This window comes from Cylas formicarius, unplaced genomic scaffold, assembly GCF_029955315.1.
Source record: "Cylas formicarius isolate icCylForm1 unplaced genomic scaffold, icCylForm1.1 PGA_scaffold_4__25_contigs__length_36172078, whole genome shotgun sequence".
In the NCBI taxonomy this organism is placed as follows: Eukaryota; Metazoa; Arthropoda; class Insecta; order Coleoptera; family Brentidae; genus Cylas; species Cylas formicarius.
Window position 1 is genome coordinate 29,206,464 of NW_026844334.1, and position 27,759 is coordinate 29,234,222.

The 27,759-nt window shown below is 32.4% G+C and overlaps 1 protein-coding gene across 2 annotated transcripts; it reads right to left on the reverse strand.

The window, feature by feature from the left end:
* Positions 1–582: 582 nt before the first annotated feature.
* LOC132700969 (venom allergen 5-like) lies at positions 583–27,759 on the reverse strand. Of its 2 annotated transcripts, none has more exons than XM_060668572.1 (8): positions 15,847–16,012; positions 12,604–12,695; positions 11,599–11,720; positions 11,391–11,475; positions 5,317–5,486; positions 2,035–2,135; positions 1,770–1,864; positions 583–962 (listed from the first exon to the last, which is right to left on the reverse strand). In XM_060668572.1, the coding sequence occupies exons 2-8, from the start codon at positions 12,677–12,679 to the stop codon at positions 901–903; spliced, it is 711 nt and encodes a 236-aa protein (XP_060524555.1). In that variant the 5' UTR covers positions 12,680–12,695; positions 15,847–16,012; the 3' UTR covers positions 583–900. The 2 variants fall into 2 exon arrangements, with proteins under 2 accessions (XP_060524555.1, XP_060524554.1); XM_060668571.1 differs by lacking the exon at positions 15,847–16,012 and adding an exon at positions 27,550–27,759 and having other exon boundaries at positions 584–962.

Here is a 27,759-nt window from a genome sequence, read left to right on the forward strand (position 1 = left end):
AACTACACACCGATGTAGCGTGCGGGAAGCCGCACTTTACCACGTCAGTTTTGTTTCCCACGAATCCGAGTTACTTCGGACATTTCCGGGATTTTACCGCATGGGTTTGGGAACGATCGGATGCTTTCGGAGATATTTCCCACGCTTTAAATTTTGACGTTTGTCAATTCTGACGGTCATGTCAACGTTGTTTTGCGAAAATGTACGTAAAAACTAACAGTCGTAGAAAAAGTATAGTATGCAATACGTTCCGTAAACTTTTAAAGCCACTCGCTTATTAGAAACTCGTGAGACAAATGCCGTTTACCGCACTTGTTGCATAATTACTACAACCGTATTCCATTTTACAGTCAGTTGCAAAATTCAAAGCAAAGCAAGGCGAACCACCCCATACAGTGATAAACTTGAGGAGTCACTATGTCCGTCAGAACTGAAAAACGTCATATCTAGCGAAAACGTTCCTCCCAAACCCGTGACTAAAAAGGTCTAAATTGGCGCGCTTGTATAACTGAATATTGGATAAAAAATTTCTAGATAGTATTCCATACTATAGACACGGTTATAAGAACATATATAAAAATACTATAGCTTTTTTAACATTCAAATTAGACCTTTCTCCAAAGTTATATATGTGTACGTGCTCCGATCTCTTTTCTTTTGCATCGTTAGGTTTTCCATTTGGTTCTACTAAAAGCAAGCGACGTTTGTTCAATGTTATTTATTTACAAAAATATAATCACATGTTTAAAACACAACATCATTTAATAATACTTTAATTAGCACATTCTACGAATGTAAGATTTTCTTAGATTTTCTATCCAAAAATCGATCCCAGTATAATTTAATCACACGCCATTAAATAGATCTTTAGGTACTTCGTTCACTCGCAAACGCCCTTCGTCAGTGGCCGATTCGATCCAATATGAAGTTTGAAATTCCGAAATAGTAGTTCGCAGCTTTTGCTGAAAAAAAAAATAATACAGTTTTGCAAAACGGTTTAATGCAATGATTATTTTTTAGGAAATTTTAGAAAAATGTACTTTGTGCAATGATAATGGGTATCAGGGTACCTTCAGGTATAAGGAAGCGAGTAGTAATCATTAGTATCCGATGATTTTGAAGACAATTTTGGAGATGTCATCGGTCTGATTCAGTAACAGTTATGTATAATGCAAGATATCATTACGTGACACACGTGCATTCTTAAGCTGCATCCCAAGACGTTTCTTTATCATATAATATGATTTTGTTATAAAGGATGTTATTATTATATTCTAGCAGAAAAATATAAGTTTAGCTGTGCTGCGCACTGCGAACTTGTATTGACGCAAGGCGCAACATGAAAGACCTTAAGCTGCTGTTTGATCGACTCATTGAGAAAGTGGCACCAGCGAATTCGCGAAAACGACAGAATGATCGATTGCACTGTCAATTATAACGTCAAAAAGAGATGACAGTTTCTTTGTTGATTGGAAATATATTTGTTTAGAATGTGTAATGTATAAAAAAAGGGAACCCAATATTATATACATAACGCCAAATGTTCATTCTGTTAAAATAAAATTCTTCTTAAAATAACATTCTTCAGTAAATTTCATTGTTTGGTACATTGGCGTAAGTATTCTGTAATCCCTTTGCAAACCTAATGAGGTTTTATTACTCTAAACCTTTCTGAAATAGACCTTAAGTATTTAAATCATTAAAATTATTCGGTTAATTTTTACTGCAAAAACTTTTTAAATGAATTAAAGAGATGCAGATAAACTTACAACAGAGTCCTTGATATCTACTCGATTCTGACATTCCGTAGTCCGTACAACTCGGATAACCTCTTTCATAGGGCGCTTGTCCCAACACGTTACCGCTAAAACAGGACAAACTTATTAAACGATTTATGCATTAGTGTGAGCATCCCGCAGCGATGTTTGCAAATACTTTGCCATGCATAAATTGAATAGTAGACAAATTTGCCCCATTGTGGAACACTATTTGACCAAACCGCGCAATTGTTAATAATTGGTAAAATCCACTTACCCGGGCCCATAGTTGCAGACGTAATTTTTCCTGTAACTCTTTGAAGGGTCGTAATAGAACGCGAAGCCGCATCCAATTAAATTAGTTTCTGCCCACAGCATCTAAAATGGTTTGGTCCTAATTAATATTTACCCATTAATCCTCGCGTAGCCGTTGTTATGATAAACCTCGGTAATTTACGTGCGTAAACATATTTTCCAAATGAAAATATTGTCGGTAATAAGACTGATGCTAGAGCGCGCCACGCAAGCAAAAAGGGTTTTACGGTTTTAGTAAGTTTTGTATGTTTTGGGAAACATACTCTCAGAAATATCTTATTCTAGGAACAAACCGCCGTTTTGTCCCAATCGGGAAACACTCTGCCACCATTAGGCATTTTTTATTGTTTTCAGAACTATTATTGTATTTCAAATATTCATATTCCTCAAATACGTAGGCAATTTTATCTATTAAGAAATTATCCGGAGAAAATCTGCATTAACGTCCTTTTATAAATTAGTTCATTATGAAATTGATATTTCTTTTTTCCTAAATAGCACAAGTTTAGAAGTAGCGTTTTTTTATTTAAATAGACCTCGTACCAATGTTGCTGTTAACTCTCCACTATTCGGAATGTGTAGTTTAGCGAACAGTCTAAAAATCGAAATGTTAATTGTACTTCCACCAATATAATCAAACACCACTTGAAAAAATTAGCATTTAAAACCTAAAGTATTGTATTTAGTGTTTAGTGTAAATTTCACTTCGATGCCTATGTATTTGCTTATGGGCTGATGTTTTTTTTTCATTTTATTATTATTATTATAGTTTCATTTGTTTCTCTTTTTGCGATAACGTGCGATTAAAAATAAGCAAGAAAAGAGCAATAAATGACAACTTCAACAGTTTCATTGGAAAAGTCTTCTTCTTTTTCTTTCTGCATTCTTAGTACTGTATAACACTTATTAATCCAAAGGATTTGTTCAGGAAAGCACCATCAAAATCCATCCTGTGGTGTATCTTTTAAAGTAAGAAAGCCATCAAAAAATGTTGCGTCCATAGGCGTGGAAGCTAATTAGAAATTATTAGAGACCGCAATATAGTAATAAGCGAGCGATCCTTATATAATTAATGCATTGAACACAAAATCTCATCTCTAATAAAACAAAAGTACTTTCTTGATAAATAAGATTTGGAACAAACTATTGTCAAATGTCCCGAAACGAGTTACGGAAAATCAGAATTTGCTTCGCAATTGTTCTACACTAAATGATCCTGGTCCATTCCTTTATTTTGTCTATATAAGCGGGTGTATGGCCTGAGCTTTAGTTCAGTTCTATTTGAGCTGCCGAGCTACCTAGTGCCGTCAATCTGCTTTGTTACTTTGTTATTATGTTTTATCTTCCATAATGGCAAGACTACTTGTTTGAAGCCCGCTTGTTGAAAGAATTCAATATAAAGAGGCATAAGTTAGCTAAGCATCCTGTTCTGCATCCACCGACAGGAAGAGTAAGAAAAGTGCAAATAGCTAAGCTTACCGCAAATTTAGAAAAACAACAGCAAATGGTTCATTAACAAAGAAGGAGAATTTACGTGAGAAGTTTGCAATGTTTTGTGTTCTGAAAAGAAAAATGTAATTTGAAAATATGGTAGCTAATGATATAAAAACAACGTTGACTGATAGTAGGGCTGCTTTTGAATTATTTTCCATAGCATTAGACCAGAGCACCCCTTTGTCCGAAACAGCTCACTTGGTAATATTTGTTGATAAAGAGTTCACTGTTATTTCTTATGCAGCCGCTAAAAACAACCACTACTGGAGAAGATATTTTTAATGAAGTTCAAAAAATATTCACGAGTTTTTGCTCGCCATGGTCAAAATTAGTTATAGGGTGCATGTTGTTGAACGAAAAACCAACTCAATGAAATATAGCAAAAGATGATTTGACAGTTCTTTAGATCTTTATCTACCAACAGCACTTGTGTTCTGAATCCATTCGTTTCCAGAATGTTACGAATGTGATAGTCATTAATTTTATTCTATCTCGCTGGCTTAACCATCGTCAGTTCGAGGCCTTTTATAGATGAAATATTAGCCGTGAAGTTAAGTAAAAAGAAAATGCTGAAACGGTTTTAAGACCTTAGAAATAGAGATAGCGGATTTTATGCAAAAACAAGTTGGTTGACCCAAAATGGATATGTGACAGCATTTTTGGTCAACCCTACGGACCATTTGAATGATTTAAATTTAAAACTTCAAAAACAAGGACATTTTGTACAGACATTTGAAAGCGGCTTAGAACAATTTCGCTTGTGGGAGGCACGGATGCTATCAGGTAACATTGACCATTTGACCATGCTCTCTGCTCATGAAAATATTACCTATGCTTAATATGCTGAAGAACTCAAGTTACTGTAGGAGAAATTTTCGACGAGATTTAGCGAAAAATACCTTAAATGAGAGCAGCACTGATAAATGGGAACAGTTTTTTTCTACGGTGAAAATCAATGCATCAATTACGTCTTTGTATCAGTGGAATTATTCCAATCATCGATGGGTTAGTTTCCAAAATTCAAACTCAATTTTCTCATTGATTTCGATGGCGCTATTTAACTTTCGTAGTTGGTAATAATTCGAATTTTACGTTTCAATTATAATGTTGTCATTTTAAAAAATTTTGTTACTAAATTATTTAGGATATTATTATAAATTATTATTTTATAACAAAATGTCATGTTCTCCTTTTAAACGCGGCAAAACTTGTCCAATATATTCAAACAAAAAAAATTGAGAGTTCATTGGAATGTGACTCCAAGAATAGCACGTAATGCAGTGATGCTTTCATGAATCTACCGACAGTCCGCGCAGATGAAGCAATACTGTTGTTTTAAAACAGGATGTTTAATTAATAATAAATAAATAATAAATAGTCCGATTTTCAGTTTTGTGATGGTATATTTTGTGCAAAGTCCTAATTTCAATAAATTACGGCCATAAAATGGTGGTGAAATAGTGAGCAACATGTAAAATTTTAGTTGTTTCGCACAAATAACGACCTGTTATATATTTCCTTTGTAAAAACCCTCAAATATAGTTTTACTTCTCCGCACCTTTTAGAAACAGATGTTAAAAATTAATTATTTAATCAATTCCAGTGCTTCGCCAATAAAAGTGAAAAGTTTGAGTATTTGACATATGCCGGGGAATTATTTATTTAAATTTGAATTAATTTAAAATTATTATTACGCAGGGGTTTCGGCTTAACCGTTGGAACAGAATTAATTTCCAAATCTTAAACGTACCTGCGTATAGTGTCCGGTTTTTCCTCGTCCGATGCCGCCAAAGTTGAAATATTTGTATTCATTGAACCATTTGTGAATTGCGTCCGGAAAATCCGAGTCTATATCCGCATACGAGGATGGCGGTTTTGTCGTCCATGTCGTCGCTATGTTTTGTCCAACGGGAAATCTCGCTAAAATCAAGAAGGACCGATATGTAAATTTCAAGGAAATATCGAACTTTTCAATAGGCGTCCCACCTTAGACGTGGACGAATTTTCTATGGATGTTTTCCCGGCGTGAATCGTACTGTAAGAGATACGTTACGTAGGTTTTTTCGAAAATATCGAAGAAATGGTGCCAATAAAAATGACATTGTGACGTCATTTTACAGAGACTTCACATTCAGTGAATCACAACATTGCAATTTAAGAAGTTACAAGTTATCTGTTAGAAAACCTGGTGGCTTTCACGTTATAATTTTAATAATCATGAATAGTTTTGGGGAGAAAGACAAAGTCGCGAAAAACAATGTTTTGGGTCCATCGTAGCTACATCATGCGCACATCCGTTCCGACTTTCAGCGCCCAATAAACTTAGTTGATCCAAAAAATAAGTTTGGGGATTCATTACATGCAGAAGATAATTGTGTGCAAAGTATATGACGCACTAACAGATTGGCAATACGTCATGTTTTTTGCTTCACTTTAAATAACGGGCTAAGGGACTTGTACAACTCTTTTCAATTTTCAGTAAAAATGATGTTGAAAGTATCCAAGGAATATTACAACAGGGCTAGAAAAATCATCAACTTACGAGGAAAAACAAATTCATGGCCATTATAGAGCTCGCACGACCTGTCTTCACATATAGTTTTGACATTCTGGACTCGAACGATAAGGAAATAACAAGTATCGATCGAAAAGCCTGGAAGGCGGACATAGATGTCCTGAACGTCTTAAATTTTGAGATACAGGGTGGTAAAATTTTCGAAAATAAAATATGTTAAATATTTGTAATACCACTTTGGATATTTTAATGAAATTTGGTGCACATGTATTATGTATCAAGAGGCAATATCTATATCTATATATCAGTGGCTTACTTAGGGATTTTATCTGCCTGTTTTGGTAGACATTAATGGTATGGCACTGATTTCTCTTAAAATAAAAATTATTCTTACAATCTCCGATTATTTACAAAGAAATTTTTTCTCTTTATTTGTTTTAATCCGATATACGGTTTTCGCTTGAAAAAATAAAATGCTCTTTTCTGCATGGTCATAACAATATCGTTCATATGACAGGATTCAGAGAAATTAGTTTTTATTTTTAATTGAGAAACTGTGAGACTGACTAAAAAGAAGAGATCAAATCGGCTTATAAATGAATGCAAATTACTTTTTTTAAGGAAATCAGTCTCGCGCCACTGTCTATGAACAAATAATATTTTAATTAGGTCGCCACTGCACTATTTAAATCGAGTACTTTTTTTTAAATTAAAATTTCTAACGAAAACAAAATAGAGAGTTTTTAGTTACCAACTAGTGTCCTTCAGGAAAAAAATATTAGAAGACTTCTTTTTTACTTTTACAGTTTTAATGAAATAACATAACATCCTAACAGCAAGATAAAAAATAAACGATTTTATTATTTTATTTATTTATGTTTACGTACTTCGTATAACTGATAGACAATTTCTTAAGTAAGAAGTAATAATGATAATTATTCTCTGCATGCTGTCATATTAACGATATTGTTATGAGCATGCAGTGAAGAGGTTTTTATTTTTTTAAGCGAAAACCGTACATCGGATCGAAAAAAAAAACAAAAAAATAAATTTCTTTAGAAATGACTAGAGGTTATAGAAATAATTTTTATTTTAAGAAAAATCAATGGTGTACCATCAATATCGGCCAAAACAGACAGGAGACATTTAGTACCGCTCGCCACTAGTGTATTTAAAAAAAAGTGGTACACTAAATAATGTATACATATTATGTGTGTACTAAATTTCGTTAAAATATCTAGAGTACTATTACAGATATTAAAAAAATATATCTTTTCCTTTTTGAAACTTTACCACCCTCATATGGATCTCAAGTTCTCTTTTTGGAATAAACCCAAAAATCACCCCCTTAACTATTGACATTCAATTAGAAACCACCCTGTATACAGCCAGAGAACGCGAAGGAAGATAATTTGATAATTATACGGATTTTAAACTACTTATGGGAAAAAAAAGATGACAGGCTTGCGGTGTTAATAAACCATAAAGAAATCGAGAGAAAAGAACACACTGATGAACAAATGCCAAAAACCTCTTTAAAAGAAAACTGCAACGATGTATTACTATTATTATTTATGTATTCTGTTATATTTTATGTTATTAGCCCATATATTCAGGAATAAAGTTATATTTGAAAGCCTTTTCATACGTTGCATATTAACTTTTAAGGCATTGTTCCGAGTATCACAGTTTAGAAAATGATGTTCTTTTTCGGGGAATATTCAGTGTTAAATTTTTTTATCAAATAAAATTGTCATATTTCGCAAAATGTTACTCCTATTTTTTTTTAAATCAGACACACCGTATATTTTCGCATTTTAGGATAGATTTTTAAAAGATGAATCGAACGATATATTAACGCAATTAATTTATTAATTAAATTTCTTAGCTTTGTGGCTTCATTCTGAAAGCGACTCTAATATTTTTTAAGAAATTACCAGTTATTTCAAATACCGCTAAATATTCCAAAAACTATTGAATGTAAATGTATATTATTTTTATTTAATCAGTGAGGTGTTTTCAAAAAACCATTAGGAGACTTTGAAAGAATTGCTTTTCCTCGTTGTCATAGCAATATTAATAATTTATGACGGCATAATTCTATTCTTACGTTTTTCTTTACAAACATTTTTTCTCATTTGAAAATGTATAGAATAGAAGAAAAAGTTAAGAATAAAAATAATAATCTATAATTTTCGCAGTATATTAAATAAATAATTATAGATACAGCAAAAATATTAGAGGCGCTTTGACAAAACTTAGCAATAAGTCCAAAATGGTGCATTGCAGATCAAAGTTGGATTCGTATTTTAAATGGCTATCCGAATATGCAAAAATGTACAGGGTGTTTGATTTTAGAAAAACATTGCAACACCGAGTATTTGATAAAAATATTTCAATTTTGTAACCTAACCTGAATCTGAAAGATACTCGTTACTAATGATGATATATGGATATTTATATACTTCGTTGAATTCGCCTTTTACAGGGGTATTTAAAAATGTAATAAAATATAGGGTATTCCATTATAAAAAATGTAACTTTATTTGACTATCCTGCATGTAACTGTAATACCAAAAAATATAATTTTACTAGAAACAACTTTGTATAACACATATAGATTTAGAGATGTACATCAATGGGATGGACGATGAGGATGCATGTGCTTGCTTCTTTAAGTTTATCTGGAACAGCCTGTCTATCTCTTTCGTCAAAAATCTCAATCTGGCATACTGTTTTTTTTTTATAACTTTTATAAACTCTTTTATAAATATGTCACAGAGATTAATGTTTGAAAAAAGTCCATGAAGCAAATATTTTGAAGCGCTGAGATAAAGTTGGCAATGTTGGATATAGCTTAAGAAATTTAAGTCATTATCCCGTTAAAAAAATGTTTTCATCACAACAAAGGGAATTTTATGAATAACTTATGCGGTTCTTTTTAGCGAAAAAAGTCTGTGCCAATCGCATTTTTTTTGTTAAAAAGTTAATGCAAATTTGGAACCTATATTTTATTTAAAGTAAGTCAGATGTGGTGTTTTGAATTTTCCAAGTCATGATATATGGAATAACGCATCATTTCTCATAATATGTTTGATACGTTGTAATAAAACTCATCCATAATTAATCAAAGATTTTTGGAAATGGCACACAAATTTTGGCGACACTTTTAACAATCAAAATTGTGTCTTCTTCTTTTTAAACCTTTGCCCGACTCATAAAACATAGTTCTTTACATTTCCGAAAATATCTGTTTCTTGGTCTGTCAATTGATTAAAGCGTTATTTCATTTTACGTTATAATATATAAGACTTTTTCTCTTACATCTGCAAGTTGGAATTATGCAATTCCACAATATATTTAGAGAAACAAATTTTGGTATACAAATCCAGAAGGTTTTTTAATTTAATTTTTAATATCTTTATATTTTTAACAGTTTTCGATATATTAATTAATTTAGTTCGTAAAGATTGACTTAAAACACAACGTTTACAATCTATACGTTTTACTGAGTTTGAACTCGAAAAGCGCACAAGCAAAAGTTAAATTGTAACACTTGATGTTCCTTCATTCATCTTGACATTCGGCTACCTACTTTCAGCTGCTAATTTGCGTTGCTATAGTGGCGCCACGATAAAATCACTATTTGCTAGTTTATTGAATAACACGTATTACGGACCCCTAAATAAATAACAGGGAAATAATAAATTTTTAGTAAACAAAGCCGCTGTTTGCATTACCGGTATTTAGTAACGTTGCAACGCAACCGAAAAAGCAACATGCGACTGTGTACGTTTGAGTTTTGCGGCGCCAAATGAACGTTCAGGAAATACAATTCCGAATTATTTGAGCTTCGTCAATACAATGTTCGAGGTAGAGAGCGATATATGACACGGCTAGTTATGTACGAATTTATTCTACTGATGTATTGTGCTTACATTTTTTGTATTAAAATTAACGTTATCGCATATTAAATTGAACGCACTGTATATTATTCAAATTTTCGTTCCTCGGCAACTTTTTATAAACTGTTGTATAAAGTGAATGAAATCTCTCCATTTTTAGGGGTTTTCGAGAAATTATTTATTTTCGTAAGTTCTCTGTAAACAAATTAACGTTACAATATGCAGAGGATTATACCGGAGCATACAAAAATAATTTCAGTCGTCAACTGTCAAATTTGTAAACTATAGTCAAAATTTCAGATCTCAGTTAATTCAAATGTGGCTGCAATAAAAATTTAATTACGGAAAATAATATATTCCTCGAAAAAAACTAAAGAGAAGTACACTGAGCTATAATAAAAACTTTACTTAGTTACTTACTCTATCGGTGTACTTGTATTTGATTTTTGCCCTTTGTTTATTGATATTATCATATATTTTCTTTTACTTAAGGAAGCTTATTCTTAGTGGGAACTAGTCTAACCAAAATTGTTTACAAAAATAATTACATATACAGTGTGTCCCACTTAAGTACTGTACGCCCTTGTGAAATGTTTGTTTATGGATCGATTTTGAGAAATTTTTGTTGTTGGATAGGTCTCTGAAAAATGCACTAAAACCTTGTTTTGTTTTGTACTATTTGAGATTAACTATACTAATTTCGGTGAAGTTTGAGTACAGGGTGCTCGAAATATTGCAGGCAAAATAAATAAGAACTAAAAGGGAGAACCCAGTGAAAAAGTTTCAAAACATTTGTCAATATGTAGTTTAAAAATAACTTTCAGAACTAACAACGCAATAGGAAATTAAAAAAAAAAACAATAAACGAAATGTCCAAAATCTCAAAAATCACGTGTCTACAGATTGAAATGCGAATCTTGACCTAAAATTTACAACAAACAGGTAGATGCTTCAAGAAACGCATTACCGAACATAAAGGAGCGTTTAAAAACAATGATCTAGATTCTACATATGCTACACACTTAAACACAGAAAGACGCAAGATTAATTAAGGTTTTATTGTCATTTTTCGGTATGTATAGTAGCAGGTAGTTTGCAAATATTACGTTTGATAAAGACACGGTGTTGTCGAAACAATTGTCATGTCAAAATATATAATTTCGTGAAAATCTGAACTATTAGTTTTTAATTATTTTGTTAAATGGAGTTTCATCAAGTAAAAGCCACCTACAAATAGTTAGTAGGTTGCATAAAAAGACCTACGATTTTACCACATTGCTAATTTTTAAATACCCGTCAATAAATAAGAAATATATTTGCGATCGAATTTGAAAAACTGGTCTTCGTATCTGGATGTCTATTGTTATAATTTGTTATAATTAAATTTTGATTCAAATTACTTACAATTGTGTCGTTCCTCATCATGTCGCTCTGAATGACAGGATGACGCCCACCACTGCGCTCTGTTTGCAAGTTCTTCATCCCACTCCTGAAATAATAGTTTCGTTGAAATCAACTCATGAAAAAAATGCTTAATAAAAAAATGAGTCGAAAATTGATTTTTTTTATGTTTGAAGGCTAACGCTGAATAATAATTTGTTAAAACACAAACCATTTCCATCATATTAGAGGCGGGCGGTTGTCCTCCGATTTGCCCCAGCGCCACTTTTTGTCGCATCTTGTTGTGTGTGTCCAAAATGAGTTGTTTCTCTTGCGAAGTTACCCCATTTGCCCCTGTTAAGTAAAATTAGCTTAGTTAAAGCGAGTTGATAATTCTAATGTGGGTCACACTTGTCTAATTACGGTTTAGTCGTGACATGGGTTTAGAAAATGATGAACACGCTCTGTGTGCAAGGCGATAATAATAACTACAGGTACTTGATGACGGCTGCAATGTTCAATCGATTCTGCTCAAATTTATTCGGTTGTTTAATTATTGTATTGTTTAAGGCGTGATTTTGCTGTTGGATAGAAACTAATTGACCCTAGCAAAACCGCCAACAATATCATCTACTCTTGTTAATAAAGTCAAATGTAGGGTTACTTTTATTTTTGTATAGTTTTAAGTCACCAGTTCTTTTAGATTGTGCTTGTCTCCCAATAAAATACTAAGGAGAAATTATTGCTTTAGTAGTACGAACTTTTACTACATCTTGCTTGCTTACTAGTGGTTGTAAATAAACTGGCTTTAAATCTACCTTAACTTAAATATTATCTTGAGCCTATTTAGTTTTAAGGAAGTGTTTAAAGTCTTTTTGTTTTAAATAAGTGGTATTCTATTGTTAAAGTTGCATCTGTACCCACAATAATACCCGGTGGTCAACCAGCATATACCATCTGCAGAAATTCGTTTTGGTATACCAATTTTAAATAGACAAATTGTCGTGGGGGAAAATCCAACCTCATATAGTTTCGAGACCCAAAAGACTTTTCTACTTGCCTGTGACAGGAACAAATATTTCTAGTGCTCTATGGCTTTTGTATATCAAAATAAAATGAAACATTAATTAATAAAACAAAATAAATAATTCACAATTATTGGCAAGAATACTGTGCCTGAATGAGCTAGAACATTTATTTCTTCAAAGCAGATCCATAAAATTCCTTTAAAACTTACTCAAGATTGTCCTCTGGCATCCGTACACTTTCGATATTGCTGATATGCAAAGTAGAAGTGTCAGGGTCCAGGTCATTGCTCTACTAGTTTTTCTGAAAATAAAATCGAGCATTATTAATGCTATTAAGACCATGTTTGTTTAACATAACAAGTCAAAATTCATTTTTTGATTTTTTTTTGGATTCACTTTATAATATTTGTGTTAAGGAATTGTTAAAAAATTTGAAACTGAAATTTCTCTAACTATTATTTAGTGATGAAGTCTCATTCACCCGAAACGGTATCAATACATTGTTGGGCCACTTGAAAATCCACTACAATCTCTGGAATCCCATTTTTAAGATAGATTTTCAGTGAATATTTATTTGATGTGGCATTATTGATGACCGCTTCATTGGCCCGGTTATAATTGAAGAACGTCTCACAGCCATTCGTTATTTACGTTTCATTGAAAATTATCTTTCAATATTACTGGATGATGTTCCTCTTGTCAATTTGGTCGACAGAATTTCTTAATCAAAATTATACAAACCGGTCGATTGGAAGAGAACAACTCTTTTAATAGGAGAGACTGAAAACTTTAGTTTATGCAGAAAGTAATGAATACAGAAAACAACTGGTAGCTAGAATTATGGATGCGACAGAAAATATTCCTGCTGATCCTGAAACTGTTAGCAGAGCTACCACTCGAATTCTAAGAAGAGCTAGACTACGTATATAGTAACTGGTTGGACATTTTGAACAACTAGTTGAGTACAATAAAATATAAATAAATAAAAAATGATAAAATGAAAAATAAAGAGATAGTCTAGAAATTCTTTTAAACGTGCAAATTTAGATAATAAACTACGATTTTTTCTAGTTACTTCATGAGCATGAGGATCCCATGGCGATGCAGAGTTAGCTTCGATAAGACCTTTATAAATGCCTTATAGGATAAAACAGGATTTATCAAAATTAATGCGTTCTAAGATCTGCGTTATAACACTGTGAAATGAACGTAACCTAACATATTTGCACTAAGATATTTCAATTTGTGGAATGACAAATTGAGTTTAAGTGACAACTATTAAAATGAATTGTCAGTGGAAAAAAAATTCATAAACGACATTAACAAATCGACATCCAGCTAGAGTCAGAAGCGGGTTCTGGATGATGTTGGTACTTTTTTAATTTTTTGGGGCCAACTCATGAAAACGATGTAGAGTTCTTTGTTCCCTTTCCCCACAATTTCCACTATTTTAAACATTTTTTAAATAATGAAAATCTATCTCAGACAACACAGTTAAACATTCACTTTGCGGTTGGGATACAGGAGAAATGGTATACATAAATAAAAGTTGTATTGCTCCGCTAGTCGCACGTTAAACAAGCGAATGATGCAATGATATGAGGTGATATGTCAAATATCTTACTCCACCACCGCCTGTAGAGGGCGCGTTGGAGAGTTTTCGTAAGTTAAAAGAACATTTTACATACTTTCTTGTTGACACATTTTTAGGCGTAAAGTCTACAAAGACTGGTTCGGTTACTTAATAGTTATTTTGTATTTGTATATGAGATTTTCATTGAACGAAATTTGTATAAGTCGATAATGTTCTACATATTGCATTAAATGTAACTTGGAGATTCTATTGTATTCTCCTTAATTTATAACTTGTTTCAACCTAATAATAATTTCTATGAAGAACAAATGAGTTTTAGTTAGAAGTGTCGTATCTGTGCTAATATAGAGGTAAACCGCTCATTCTATAACCATTAGTTTCCGTTTTAGTAAGGTTAAAAGTACAGCTTAATTATTTCGAAATGCTAAAACCCTTTTCTTAAAATAGGTAGTCAATAGTTAGTTCGGGTCGAATAGATCTGGCAATCTCTACTTTTAGCGAATCTCAAAATATTATTACTCTGTAAAAATTATTTGTTTAACGCATAAATAGTATTCTTTAGACAACAGTTTTGGATATGAATAAAATAGTTGTATCTATTAGATATCACCATGTTTAAATTAGGAATTCTTGTGTCGCATATAGCCGCTATTGTGCATTTGTGTTGGGAACATATGATACTAATGATGGTATGTCATCACTAGTTTCATTCCTTTGCCAAAGATATATCAGTAAAATTTCGTGCGCCACTTTAGTGTTTCTGCTATTTTTACGTGTCTCTAATAATCTTCATTAAGATATAACAGGATTTCTTAAACCACTAAGTAATAAAATATTTTCATTGTGCTCACAATAAAAGCATTATAAAAATATATAATGCCCTATACAAACATTTTGTAACACTTTTATAATGCTACTATAATTCCATTTCATAGAGTTGAATATGTGACGCATTTTAGCCGACATGTTTAAATCTGTATAGCACAGTCGCTCTCAAATAGAACTGTTTTGCTACCAAATTGTTATGTAAAAATGGGCCATTTTAAGTTGTATATAGACTATTAAATCGTTTTGTAGAAGGTTACAAAAATTTCAGTATCCCATATGATATATCTTACAGTTATGTATACAAACCCTATAAAAATTATTTTGCTACTTGGGTAATATGTTGAATAAAGTATTTCTTTATTTTTTTATACATACAGTAATACCTGCACGTGCCTAATTGTCCAGACTTATGTCGTCGCAGAAGATTAGATGTTAGTGTAAATGACAATAAAGAGTAATAACTAATAAAATAATAATAATAATAATAATAATAATAATAATAAAAGGTTTGAAAACATTGAAACCCCGTCCAAAAAAAAAAAAAGAAAAATTATACCAGTACAAAAAAAAATTAAGGCACCCCAATTACTAATATCGAGAAGGATAAGATAACTTGAAAAGTGTTATTAGTTCACTGATAAGAGTTTAACATAGCCATAGTTCCGAATTCAAACAGACGCACAAAGGCTTGTTCATTCAATTCGAAATAACTTTGAAACAATTTTTTAAATCATTGTTTTTCTGTAATGTTTCGTAAATTAGCAGGTATTACATTATGTCTTTTGGTACCGATATATGATACAAAATGTTGTATCCTGTTTGCACAATATGTAGTTTTAAATAGATTATTTAAATTTATTCTCGTGTTGTAATTATGACAAATAAAATTGTTAAGTTTTTAATTTGCGTTGGACAAAACTACATGCAGTTATTATATATAAACTCCTAATTTTAAGTATATCCCCAAGAGATTCGTTGGATATAGTATTGGTTTTTCTAGAAAAGTGCGCAATATATAGTTCTGTGTTACCTTTAGATGGTCTACATGACAGTTCTGTGCTCCTCCGTACATAATATTCCGCATAGGCAAAGAAAATGTTGATCCCATTTTAAATAGTTATCTGTCACTACACCGTTACATTGTCCACAAGAATTTCATTATAATAATTCCGACAAAGAATAGGTAATATATTGTGCGAATCGAAGATATTATTTAGCCTTTTCTCTGACTTAGTAGATAGATAATATTAAATATTTTTAATAATATTGAAAAAATACTTGAAAAAAGATAATTTTCACGATAAACCAAAGTATTGTCAAACAGGTTTATGGTGAGCGTGAAAACTTTTGGTCGTATTAAATCGAATAATGAATTAAGTAAAATAAAATATATATAAATAGCGACGCTTAAAAACGATTTTTTTGAAACCACGTTCCCTGAAATCCGCTTCCGTTTGTTATTCCATGTTTACCACGCGATTTAAAAGAGACCGCTTCGCAAACCCCGCAGCTATATGCACAAATAAAAAATTAAAATACTAGGTGAACGTTTCATTAACTCGGCCTTTTAAAACTCCGGAAAATTCGCGCTTTAATCGCAACAATTTTCACCCCCGGAACGAAAACGAAAAACAAACCAAACGAGGCTCGAGCAGCGCTAATTTATTTTCATGATTTACTTAATCGAAAATAAATGTACCCGACTGTTTTAAAGCATTCATCATTGTCAAGTTGGCCAGTCTGGCAATTGATTCTGGCCCGGTTTCAATTCTATAGAGATGCTACTGCCAGAAGTTTTTTTTTGTTTGCGAGCGAGAGACGATGCGATGGCAAACGACCGGTGAATGTGAAGTTTTCCTTTTAAAATAGATTTGTCAGTCCAGATTTTGCCGGGATTTATTTTATGGGCGGATTTTCACTAAATAGAGAATCTTTTGTTTTTGGATGTATATACCAAATAACGTTGAAGAGAAGCGATGCAACTTTATTTATAATGTAAAACGTATGTTTCAGCAGGATAGAGTATTATCATATGGTAACTGTATTTGTTCCGTAATCTTGAAGTTGTTTTCACTTGTTACCAAGAAAAACGAAATCATAGAAATTATCGGAACACATCGGAATAAATAAATGAATAATCGACTTTATTCTTCAGTTTTTTGAGCCACACAATTTACCAACAAGCTAGGCGAAGTATAGTCAATAGCTACTCTGAAAAATCATTTGGCACAGCTACTACGTAAGAAAAATAGCATTCTATAATAATTCTAAGCATCCTATAATAATTTTTCAAAGAAACTTCTACAGGCTGCTGTAATACTTTTTACAAATCTTCGGGATTCCTCTCGTTGACGCCAATTATCTTGTTGGCTTCTTCAGAGCTAAACTGAAAATGACTCGCATTGTCTCGGATGACTGATTCCCATATTGGTGAGCTGAGTCGCGGTTAAGATTGTTTGGTTGCATATAAAATTTTGGTTTCGTCGAATAAGATTTGTTGTGGGGTTTCGCGATTGTGTTCGGTAACTGCTGATGGGTTTGAGTTTGATGTTGTCGTAGTCTTACGGCTCTTTCATGTTCATTAAGCCTAGTTGATATTCTTCGTCCGATCTCTACATGTATTCTGTGCCGCATATCGAAGATGTTGAGAGATTTTTGGACAAGTGATAAACCTGGTTTTGACGAGATATTTCTCAACATTTTTTGATATGTCGTTAACTATGTTTTGAATGTAAGAATGGACAACAGTGGCAAGTGGCAATCGTTATTGGAAGGTTTTGGCGAAGTGTATTTTGCAATGGAACGCTTAAAAATCTCTAATGTCGAAATTATTGGAGAGAACAACATATGTGAGGTGTTTTAATTTTGGGTTCAGTGACTTGGATTGAGATAGTTTTAAGACTTTCTAAACAAGAGAGTTGATAACCGATGATTTTCGTGCCGGATAGTGATGTGGCAACGCATAGGTTTTCTGTAAACAGAACAGCCCAACGTTGACAAGAATTTTCTAATACAGTGGTAAAACATATGTTACGGTGCATAGAGTTTAAATGACTAAGAAAATCTCGGATGTATTTTTAACAATGAGGTCAAATAACAAAAGTATCATCAATGTAGCGTTTTGAGGGTATTGACGGCCATTTTCTCACAGACTTCCATAAAACCCTTAGCTGTGTTTTCCCGCCGTTTGTTCATAAATTTGACAAGCAATTTTCAATTAAGATGAGAGGGTTTGCCTCCAGTTTCTCAGATTTTAATATATCTGAAATAATATTGAGACTTTCATTAATAGGGATTTTAGTAAAGAAGGATTCTAACTCGAAACTAACCAGAATATCGTGTGGATCTAACATAGTGATTTTTAATTGTTGAAAGAAATCTAAGGAATTAAGTTCAAAACCATCAGTTTTCCCTGTAAAGGGTTTTAATAAGGAAGCTAGGTATTTTGCTAGAGAATATGTTGGAGAACCAATGGTGCTGACAGTAGGTGAAAATGGTAATCCTCGTTTGTCAATCTTAATAACAGATTTAAGATTGCCTTCCATAGATGACATAGGATCTTTTTTAAGTTGACGGAAGGATCCGTCTGTAAGAATATCTTGAATTTTTTCTTTATATTTACTTGTGTTCATGTGATCTGCTTTTAAAATTACGATGTCGGGATTATATTTTATAGATTTTAGAGCGATATGTTCAGGCTTTGCAATATTAGATTTAAGAGGTTTTGATTTTTAATGGATTTTTGAGGTTTCGAATCGAATTTGAGATGGCAGTTTGTTCAGCATTCACACGACATTTCTATAATGAAGAATTCATGCCTATCTGTTTGCTAACTAGCTGTGAATTTAACATGAACTCATATTTGCTACTGGCGTCTATATTATTAGGTAGGGAATTACATTACATTAAAATGCGTTTTTATGATTAGAATTTATAAACTTTCCTTTGTTTCTAGTATTTATTAAATGTTATATCTGTATTTGCTTCCCATTTAATTTTGAACAGAATCTGAAAAATGTTAACGGCAACATGTATTTTGATTTTTTTAATCGAGTGCTTAATAAAGGAGTGACTGAAATTTATGAACGTGTACAATTTATCAACAGGTACATTTTTTTTAAATTTCGTCTGTAGATATGTACTCCATCTTGGTAGTATGTAATAAAGGTAATTTATTAACATATACTTTGGGTTGTAATCTCTCACCGTAGTTTTGTAAAAGACATAACTGAACTTTATAATTGAACTTCATTAAGAGATACAATATCAGTTAAATTAAATTAAAGTAAGACGTAAGGGTTGATATGTATTCTTAGTAACATACAGACATAAATTATTGCAGACCTCAACTAACAGTTTTTCTAGCTGATTGAAGTTGTCTCGAGAATGTCGAATAAAATGTACAGATTCTTTCGCATAGTTCTTTACAGATTTTCACACACTTTTAGCAGAGCGTCTATCGATATCTAGGCAGATTTTGAGAAAATAGTGCCTTAAATATGAGTCATTGGTTGAAAATTTTTCATAGATGCTTCATAAGTTCCTATATTATGGGCATTGGGCAGTGCCTCTATATCCCAAGATACTATATCGTAAAAGTGCAATGAAAACTAACCAGGAGTGTTCCGATTCGAAGCCCGAAATTGAAATCGAAGTCCTCATTTCTTATGAAACATAGCGCTAACTTATTATGTTATAAGATACATCAAAATTTTGAAAGTTTGTTTGTTAAAATTGCTACGGAGCAAAATTAAAATGATTTGAGAATTTAATATTGTGTTAAACTTGTTAAACTTATATAGGCTATTTTTTTCGGGTAAATCTACCAACGCCTCATTTGCGAAAATATTTTCTAAATATAAATATTTTTACTGCTGTGGAACGTGGGGATATAACTTTCTGTTTTCTTCTGGACAACTGTAATGTTTTCGAAAAAATAAAACATGCCTTGTTGACAGCAATTTTAAATTATCCACTCTTCTCATGCCCTAACGGTAAAATATCCGAACCAAAAGTTGCGACATGTGGGGTTTGATATGGATCTATTCTAGGACCTCTTTCCTTATCCCTTTAGACCTCACATAGATCCAAAGGGCTTCTGTGTGAAGAAAAGCAACGTAAGGTTCCCTTCCTTACATCCATTCCTTTATTCATTCATTCGATTTGAAATATATAATTCTAGCTTGTGAGCTCAGACTCCTGTTAAGAGCGTTTATTTTCCTTTATTGTAGCTGGTCTATTTAACTTATTATTAAAAACTGAAAAAAACTGTACTATCTAATTTTTCAAAGAAACTTCCACAGGCTACTGCAATGCTTTTTACAAAACTTCTGGATTCCTCCTGTGTCGGTTTTTGCTTAGTCGAAATTGCTGACGCAGGAGGAATCCAGAAGTTTTGTAAAAAGAATTACAGTAGCCTGTGGAAGTTTCTTTGAAAAATTAACAAGCCTTTATGGAGAGGACATCAAGCGCAAATGCAGAAAGTTAGAAGATCACTGACTGAAACTGGTAAGATTACTCTGTACACTGACATTTTTGTTACGTTGTAGCGACCATAACGTTATCCCCAATTTTCTTCAAATATCCCATCATATCACAACCTCATCCGCTTATAAAATTCTTCGAAAATCTAGTTTCACTTTACTTCGAGAAAGAATTCATCATACCCGTAAGGAAATAGACCAAATCAATAAGGCTCTTCTGTCTTTACACCTTGAAATTTATTCTATTTTGTCCCCATCCGAGTTCGATACCCTTTGAAACATGATTCATGGCAAAGCTTCAAATCTTCATTTATCTACTACCCAAACTCACTTTCAGAAATTTGAAAAACTAACGTCAACACTAGAAAAACTATCAAACTCTTCGAAACTACCAAACACTGTAATAAATGTATCATCGCACCAACTTTCGTAAACTGAAAAATTAGTTCTCTCAAAAGGTTCCAACTTCGTCCTTGCGCCACGTATTATCCCAAAAGAGGAAATCATTTCAAATGTCGAGTCTATCCTAAACAAACTGCCATCAACAACAGCTAATGAAATTCTATTTGAAACCGCAAAAATCCTTAAAAAATCAAAACCTCCTAATTCCAATATTGCAATGCCTGAACGCATCGCCCTAAAATCTCTAAAATCCAATCCAGATATCGTGATCCTAAAAGCAGATAAAGGAAATGCTACGGTAGTCATGGACACAAATGAATATCAGGAAAAGATTCAAAATATTCTTACAGACGGATCATATCGTCAACTTAAAAAAGATCCTACGCCTTCGATGGATCGCAACCTTAAATCTGTTATTAAGGCTTCTTCTCGATCAGACTCCGTGAAAAAATCTTTTACCACTCACGAATCTAAAATTCCTCGTCTCTACGGACTTCCAAAGATTCACAAACCAGGATAACGCCTTCGACCTATTGTCAGCACCATTGGTTCTTCAACATATTGTCTAGCAAAATATAGCTTCCTTATTAAAACACCTTACAGGGAAAACTCACAGTTTCGCACTTAATTCCTCTCACTTCATTGAACAATTAAAAAGCATTACATTAGATAAACAAGATATTCTATTTAGTTTCGACGTAGAATCCCTTTTTACCAAAGTTCCTATTCCTGAAACTCTCGACATCATATCATATCAGAGATATTAAAATCCGAGAATCTGGAACCAAACCTTCTCACCTTAATTGAAAAATGCTTATCGGGAACATATTTTTCTTATAACGGTCAAATCTGTGAAACGTCGGGAACAGCTATGGGTTCTCCACTAACACCAGTCATCGCGAATATATATATCATCTAAAACCAAAATTATGGAAACGCTACGTCGATAATACTTTTGTTATTTGGCCTCATGGTCAAGAAACCCTAATACATTTTCTTAGACATTTAAACTCGATACACCCTAACATACGTTTTACCATTGAGTTGGAAGCTGATAATAACCTGCCATTCTAACATTGGGTCATTGTGTTTACAGACACAGACCGATACCTGATTGCATGGTCACATCACCATCCGGCCCAAAAATCGTCGGTTATCAACTCTCTTATTTACAGAGCCGTAAAATTATCTCAGCCCGAGTCATTGAAAACAGAATTTAAACTTACCTCTGCTCTTCTCTCTAATAAGTTCCACATTAAAGATATTAAACGTTCCAACAAAAAATACACTTCAGCACAACCTTCCAATAGCAATGAGGCCGAAAGCAATCCTACACTTGCCACTGTGGTCCTTCCTTACTTTCAAAACATCATTGTCCACATATGAAAAGTTCTAAAGAAGTATAACGTCAAAACCAGATTTACCACTTGTCCAAAAATCTCTTAACATCTGCGGTCCGTCAAAGACACAATTCCATTTGAGACGCCAGGAGTTTACAGCATTCCATGCATATGCGGCAAAGAATACATTGGAGAGACCGGACGAAAAATATCAACTATGCTCAAAGAACACGAAAGAGCCTTACGACTAAGACAAACAAACTCATCAGCTGATGAGCTCATGAAACCGGGCATAAAATTTTATTCGAAAAAACTAAAATTCTTGCATGTAATCTGTTATTCTACGAACCAAAATTCCGAGGGTGTATAGAAATCTATAAACAACCTAATAATCTTATTCGCGACTCTACCTGTCACCAATTTGGGAATCAGTCATCCTGACGGTGTTTATACCCCTCATGAGCCTCCACTCCCCCCCACTAAGCAATATATTAGCAGGTACAGAGTAAAATAAGAGAAAGTTTCAGTCAAGCTCTGAAGAAGTCAACAGGATGATTGGCGAAACGTCAGCAATTTCGACTAAGCAAAAACCGACGCAGGAGGAATCCAGAAGTTTTGTTGAAAAGTACTAGACTATCTAGTTATAAATTCCACTTGCAATTTGGTTCTGAATTGCTGTTTTCGACCGCCTCTTTTAGCATAATTTGTCTGCCGTTTTCTATGTTACATTATATAATCTTCTTGAATTGTTTCTTCTTTAAGTTTCAGTTTTGTTTTCGTTTGCTGAAATGTTCCGTGAATGTCGTAATTGTTTTTCCAACTTGCTTAAAATTATATTGATTATTAACGGTTATGGTCACATAACTTGCACTTTTTGTTGATGAATAACTTTTCATTTAATTTAAGGGCGTCCGATATATCGGTGTTTTTTATTATTATTTGTCTTTTCATACGGCGGTATTCATTGTAGTGCGGAAAAACTATAAAAGCGACTCAAAGTAAACGCCAATATGTTGACTTATTGATAAATGCACGACAATAAAAGGCGGTCTTTATCGAATCAAAGCTTCGAACGTAAAACCGGAGCTTCAGAAAAATGCATTTCAAAAAACAATGGCAACGCGTGCGGCCTATTGCTTTTTCGATACATTACCCGATATATTCCCATCGGAAAAGTCAATTTTCAAAACATACGTTCAGTTTCAAGTTGGAAATAAAAATGTTCGGTTAAATTTCGTTAGTGGACCATGTTTGTAACTGCTGTTGAATCTGACAATGCGATTTCTGTGAAATGTCGACGACGAAGCTTTATAAACTACAAACTTCTAACCGAGTTGTTTGACGGTTATTCTATAACCAGGAGGTCAAGTTGTTCGTTGCGTTTCAAATGACATGTTCAGTACATTCGTTTTTCGATGGTCTCCTCCATTATCAATAAAGCTCGCGTATTATGACTCTCTTGACCTAAGGTTGGTTTTTTATGAAATGAAAGGTTGCAGAAATGTCATAACTATATTGAATTTATGCAAAGGTGTGGATTGTTTTTTTAGCAGCCTTTATTGGAGCAAGTTGATAATGATCTATGTATCAAGATCACCACATTACCTGAGGTCTGTATTGTCGTGATTCTTCAAAAATCTGATTTTTTCAAATGGGATATATTAAGGACAAGTATTTCCCCTGCAAATTTAAATGGACTCACAAGTAAGACAATTCAATTTTCTAATTCCAGCAGCCCAAAAATTCTCCAGAATGCATTTGAGATATTTGTTTTTTTATTTACGAGTGTCGAAAATGATCAGTTTATATCTATTTATATTTTATTATATAGTTAAAAGTGCATGTTGTAAACTGCCAAAAAGTTTTGCTTTATCGATATACACGCCATATTTTTTGAATAAGTTACTTACTACATTTGCGGTTTCTTTTTAATAACTATGAAACCTCACCATATGGGCGGAGTTTAATGTTTTCAGTAGATGTCAAAATGATTTTATTTATAAATTATTATCGTTACACCATTATTAGTTAATTATGGAATTACGATTAACAAATTAAATTATTATTATGTGCAGATTAATAATCAAGTGCGTTTTATATATTTTATCTCATAATTTTTGTTTGTTTTCTGTGATACTCAATTTTTTGTCTTATAATTTATCACTAGCATATGATATTAATTGACTGTTACGATCATTGCAGTAATTTCATAAAACAAAAAAAATCAGTCAACACGTACAAGCAATGTTCTTTTGATTTATGATTTCTATACATGGGGAATACATTTCCTGATACCTATTCATACTGGGGAAATTTTGACGCAGTAGCGTAACGGTTTAGCATATATCCACTATCCAAGTGGAACATCTCCTCGTGTTGTGACTTCGAAAAAGTTGAAAAACAAGGGGCAGTGTACGATATTGTTATCAAAAGTTAATCACGTTTTTGCAAGAGAAAATATCTAAGAAGACTTCTTCAAACTGCATTTTTTTTTATGAAAACGGTAACAGGTTATGTAAGATTGTTTGATTCTTGTTGATATTCATGAATGTTTCTTCTAAACAAGCACGTTCTAATATGACGGCGAAAAATTGTATTTCGTTAATAACACAGGTTTACAAAATTAAACTTTTTGGCAGATTTTATTTTGAAAGCTGATTTCAAAAATTCTATGCATTTATTTGCATCACAAATATATATATATATATATATATATATATATATATATATATATATATATATATATATATATATATATATATATATATATATATATATATATATATATATATATATATATACATATATACAGATTTTTTGAGTGAAATCTTGCTTTTCTGGCCAGGAAGCTGCATTGTCTGGATATTCGGCTATGTGTTTTAAGGGCATATCCTGTGTTACCCCTGTCCTTGTTCTTCGCTAATGGCTCCAAGATTTTCAGGAAAATAGTTCATATTAATATTACAACCTAGACGATGAAAGTGCTGTTACATATTTTGAATAATAGTTTTCGTCCTTAGAGTTCCCAAGAAACATCAAATACTTCTTTAAATGAAACCCGGGCGTTTTTATCCATATTGATCATTGTACTTTGTATAATGTTCTTATCTGCGACCCAACAAAAATGCCTTCTTTTATCTTGGCATCAAATATCGCTGGAAATTTCTCGCACAAATATTTGAAAAAATGTATGCTGCTTATTTTTTCTGTTTAATCCTTGAACATTACATTCCTAGGTTCTCGCCATATAAAAGCCAAACATTTCCTATCTTTTTGCCAATTTCTTAATGCGCAAACCCAAAAGGAACAAACAATATAAGGAGCCCAGCACTTGTTCGCCAATTTTTACACAAGTTATTTGGATTGTTCACACAACGTTTTCTTTCCGTATTTATACACTCTAGAACACTATAAGTACGCAACAACGAAGACAACAGCCACGAACACAGTAGCACGACGACCCATACAACAAAACTGCGCATAAGCAGGTTACAACGCTGTATTGACGCTTCTGCGCCAACGCTGTTGTTTTGCAGAGAAATCTAATATTACCCACTGTTGCCTAATTACATTTAATTTCATAAAAAGCAATTCATTTAAAAATCAGGCCTAAAACAAGAAAAAAAATGTTTAAATGATCAGTTTTTGTGCAAATTTAAACAAAAAAAAATTGTGCAGAAATTTCTCACACACCTATGAATAATTTGTTACATTTTGGTGAAAATGGCATATGCATATGGCAAGTCCAATATTTTTTTATAAAAAACAAAAGCAAAAAACATAGGTTGTTCTAAAACCAATGCGAATAACATAAATATAAATATAAAATCTAAAGCAATGCATAACGGGATAAAAAAAATATTAGATAAAAAAATCTAGTGGGCTGCCGGCACTTGTTAAGACTTTTCTCAGCCCGATTTGATATTGCTCGGTTAGTTTGAATACAAACTACGACTAATTTAATTATAATAGTAAATTACACTAGCGCGAAAATGGCAGATATATTTTATATATGTGCGTGTTTTCTTTTGTACATTTATTTTTGTTTTAAATAATCAAAAATAGTAAATCCATTTATACAAGTTTATTTTTCATGTCATTGCACAAGTTTTCCTATCAATTTAGTCAGGAATGATGGAGTCAATCTAATTTAAAGGCCCTCCATTAATTAAAAAAAAACTTATGCAAAATATGTGTTTATATTCTATTTTCATTTTTAAGATAATTAATAAAAACATTATTCTTCAGTCATATCTGTAGCGCCATATGTCCCTAATTATTTTTAACAACGGATCATTCCTTAAGTTTTTCGTGTTTCAAAATTTAATCATTAAAATAGAATATTATCTCAATTAAAAGGTATGTTATGTATAAAAAATCAAATGATGACTCGTACAAAAGTTTCACTTTCATATCCTTAATATTTAAATTATTTTGATATTTTATTCATTGATTATGGATTTATCTTTTTGATAGGTCAATTTATAAGAGAGAATCGACAATCTTTACAATTTTTGCTTAAGTTTCCATATATTTATTGGTAAGAGGTAAAATGTTTCATTATGCTAAACATGCGATTTTTTAAAATCATCAAACAAATCCATCTGCACCAAGTTCAATGTCACCGTTCGGTCATTTAACATGTCTACGATAATAATCAAAAAGTCGTAAAATAAAAAATGTGTGAAAATTTACATAAATGCCTATTCATTTATTCCCATAAAATGTTACGGTCTCATTTCCATTATTTCTTCCTAAACAGATGTGCCGAAGATTCCCGTCGTGGTTTTGAGTACGAACTAATTGGTTATGAAATTAAACTAAATTTACTCGACTCGGGCTCTAAAATTATATGGCTTTCCCGAAAGTGAAAAATAATACATTTGTATTAATAATTTGGCGTAACGTTCTCCCAGTTTTATCCCTGAAAATCGAAACTCTCAAAATATTTAGTAGATTGATGGATCGCATTGGATTCGACGTTTTCCCTTGACTATTGGTTATATTCGGTATTATTTTGGGTTTGAAAATTTAATATTTTGTTTCAAAACATTTCAGAAAATTAATTAAATTAAATCTAAATCCGTGTTTTGAAATTGTTTCTCCGACATATTAGAAAAGATTTTATTTACAATGAGGCTTCGAAAACATCCCTGAGATATGTTTACTATTCTTCGGTAATAATATTTAACTTATTCAACAAATCCGGTCCCTCCATGGACTATTCGTTAAGAAATCTTCTTAAATTATATTTTAATTATACTGGCGTATAAATTAAGGCAGCATTAGCCCATAAACTACACACTTTAGTTGAAATTAGCAGCATTAATTCTGAACAGATGGACATCATCGTTAGAAACATTTATAGTCCTTGTAACGCATCTGATCGACACATATAAAATTTAATATTTATTTTAATATAAAAAGGATGATTCACAACAACAATTAATTCTTGCATCAATACGAACTAACGATTTTCTGCATTTGTTTATGAAATATGGGACTTACCGGAAAGTCTTCACGAGAAATATCGAACCACTCTAAAGATCACCCAGATGCAGTTCAGGAAGACGAGCACTGTTACGCTGTTCACCTTCGCGTACAAGTTAACGCACTTGATGCCTGGTCCTACCGCTTTTAAATGAATGAACCGATCGCCTACCAACAAACGGAAAAAAAGGAGGCTGAAATAAAAATTACGCCGCCACACAGTCTAGA

What these genes read in the sequence shown, in the direction of transcription:
- LOC132700969 (XM_060668572.1), bottom strand. Translation starts at nt 12,679, where the DNA reads ATGACCTGGACCCTGACACTTCTACTTTGCATATCAGCAATATCGAAA. An exon ending in CCTCTAATATGATGGAAATG is followed by an intron (nt 11,476 to 11,598) that starts GTTTGTGTTTTA and finishes CTATTATTTCAG; the next exon opens with GAGTGGGATGAAGAACTTGC. An exon ending in TGATGAGGAACGACACAATT is followed by an intron (nt 5,487 to 11,390) that starts GTAAGTAATTTG and finishes TCTTGATTTTAG; the next exon opens with CGAGATTTCCCGTTGGACAA.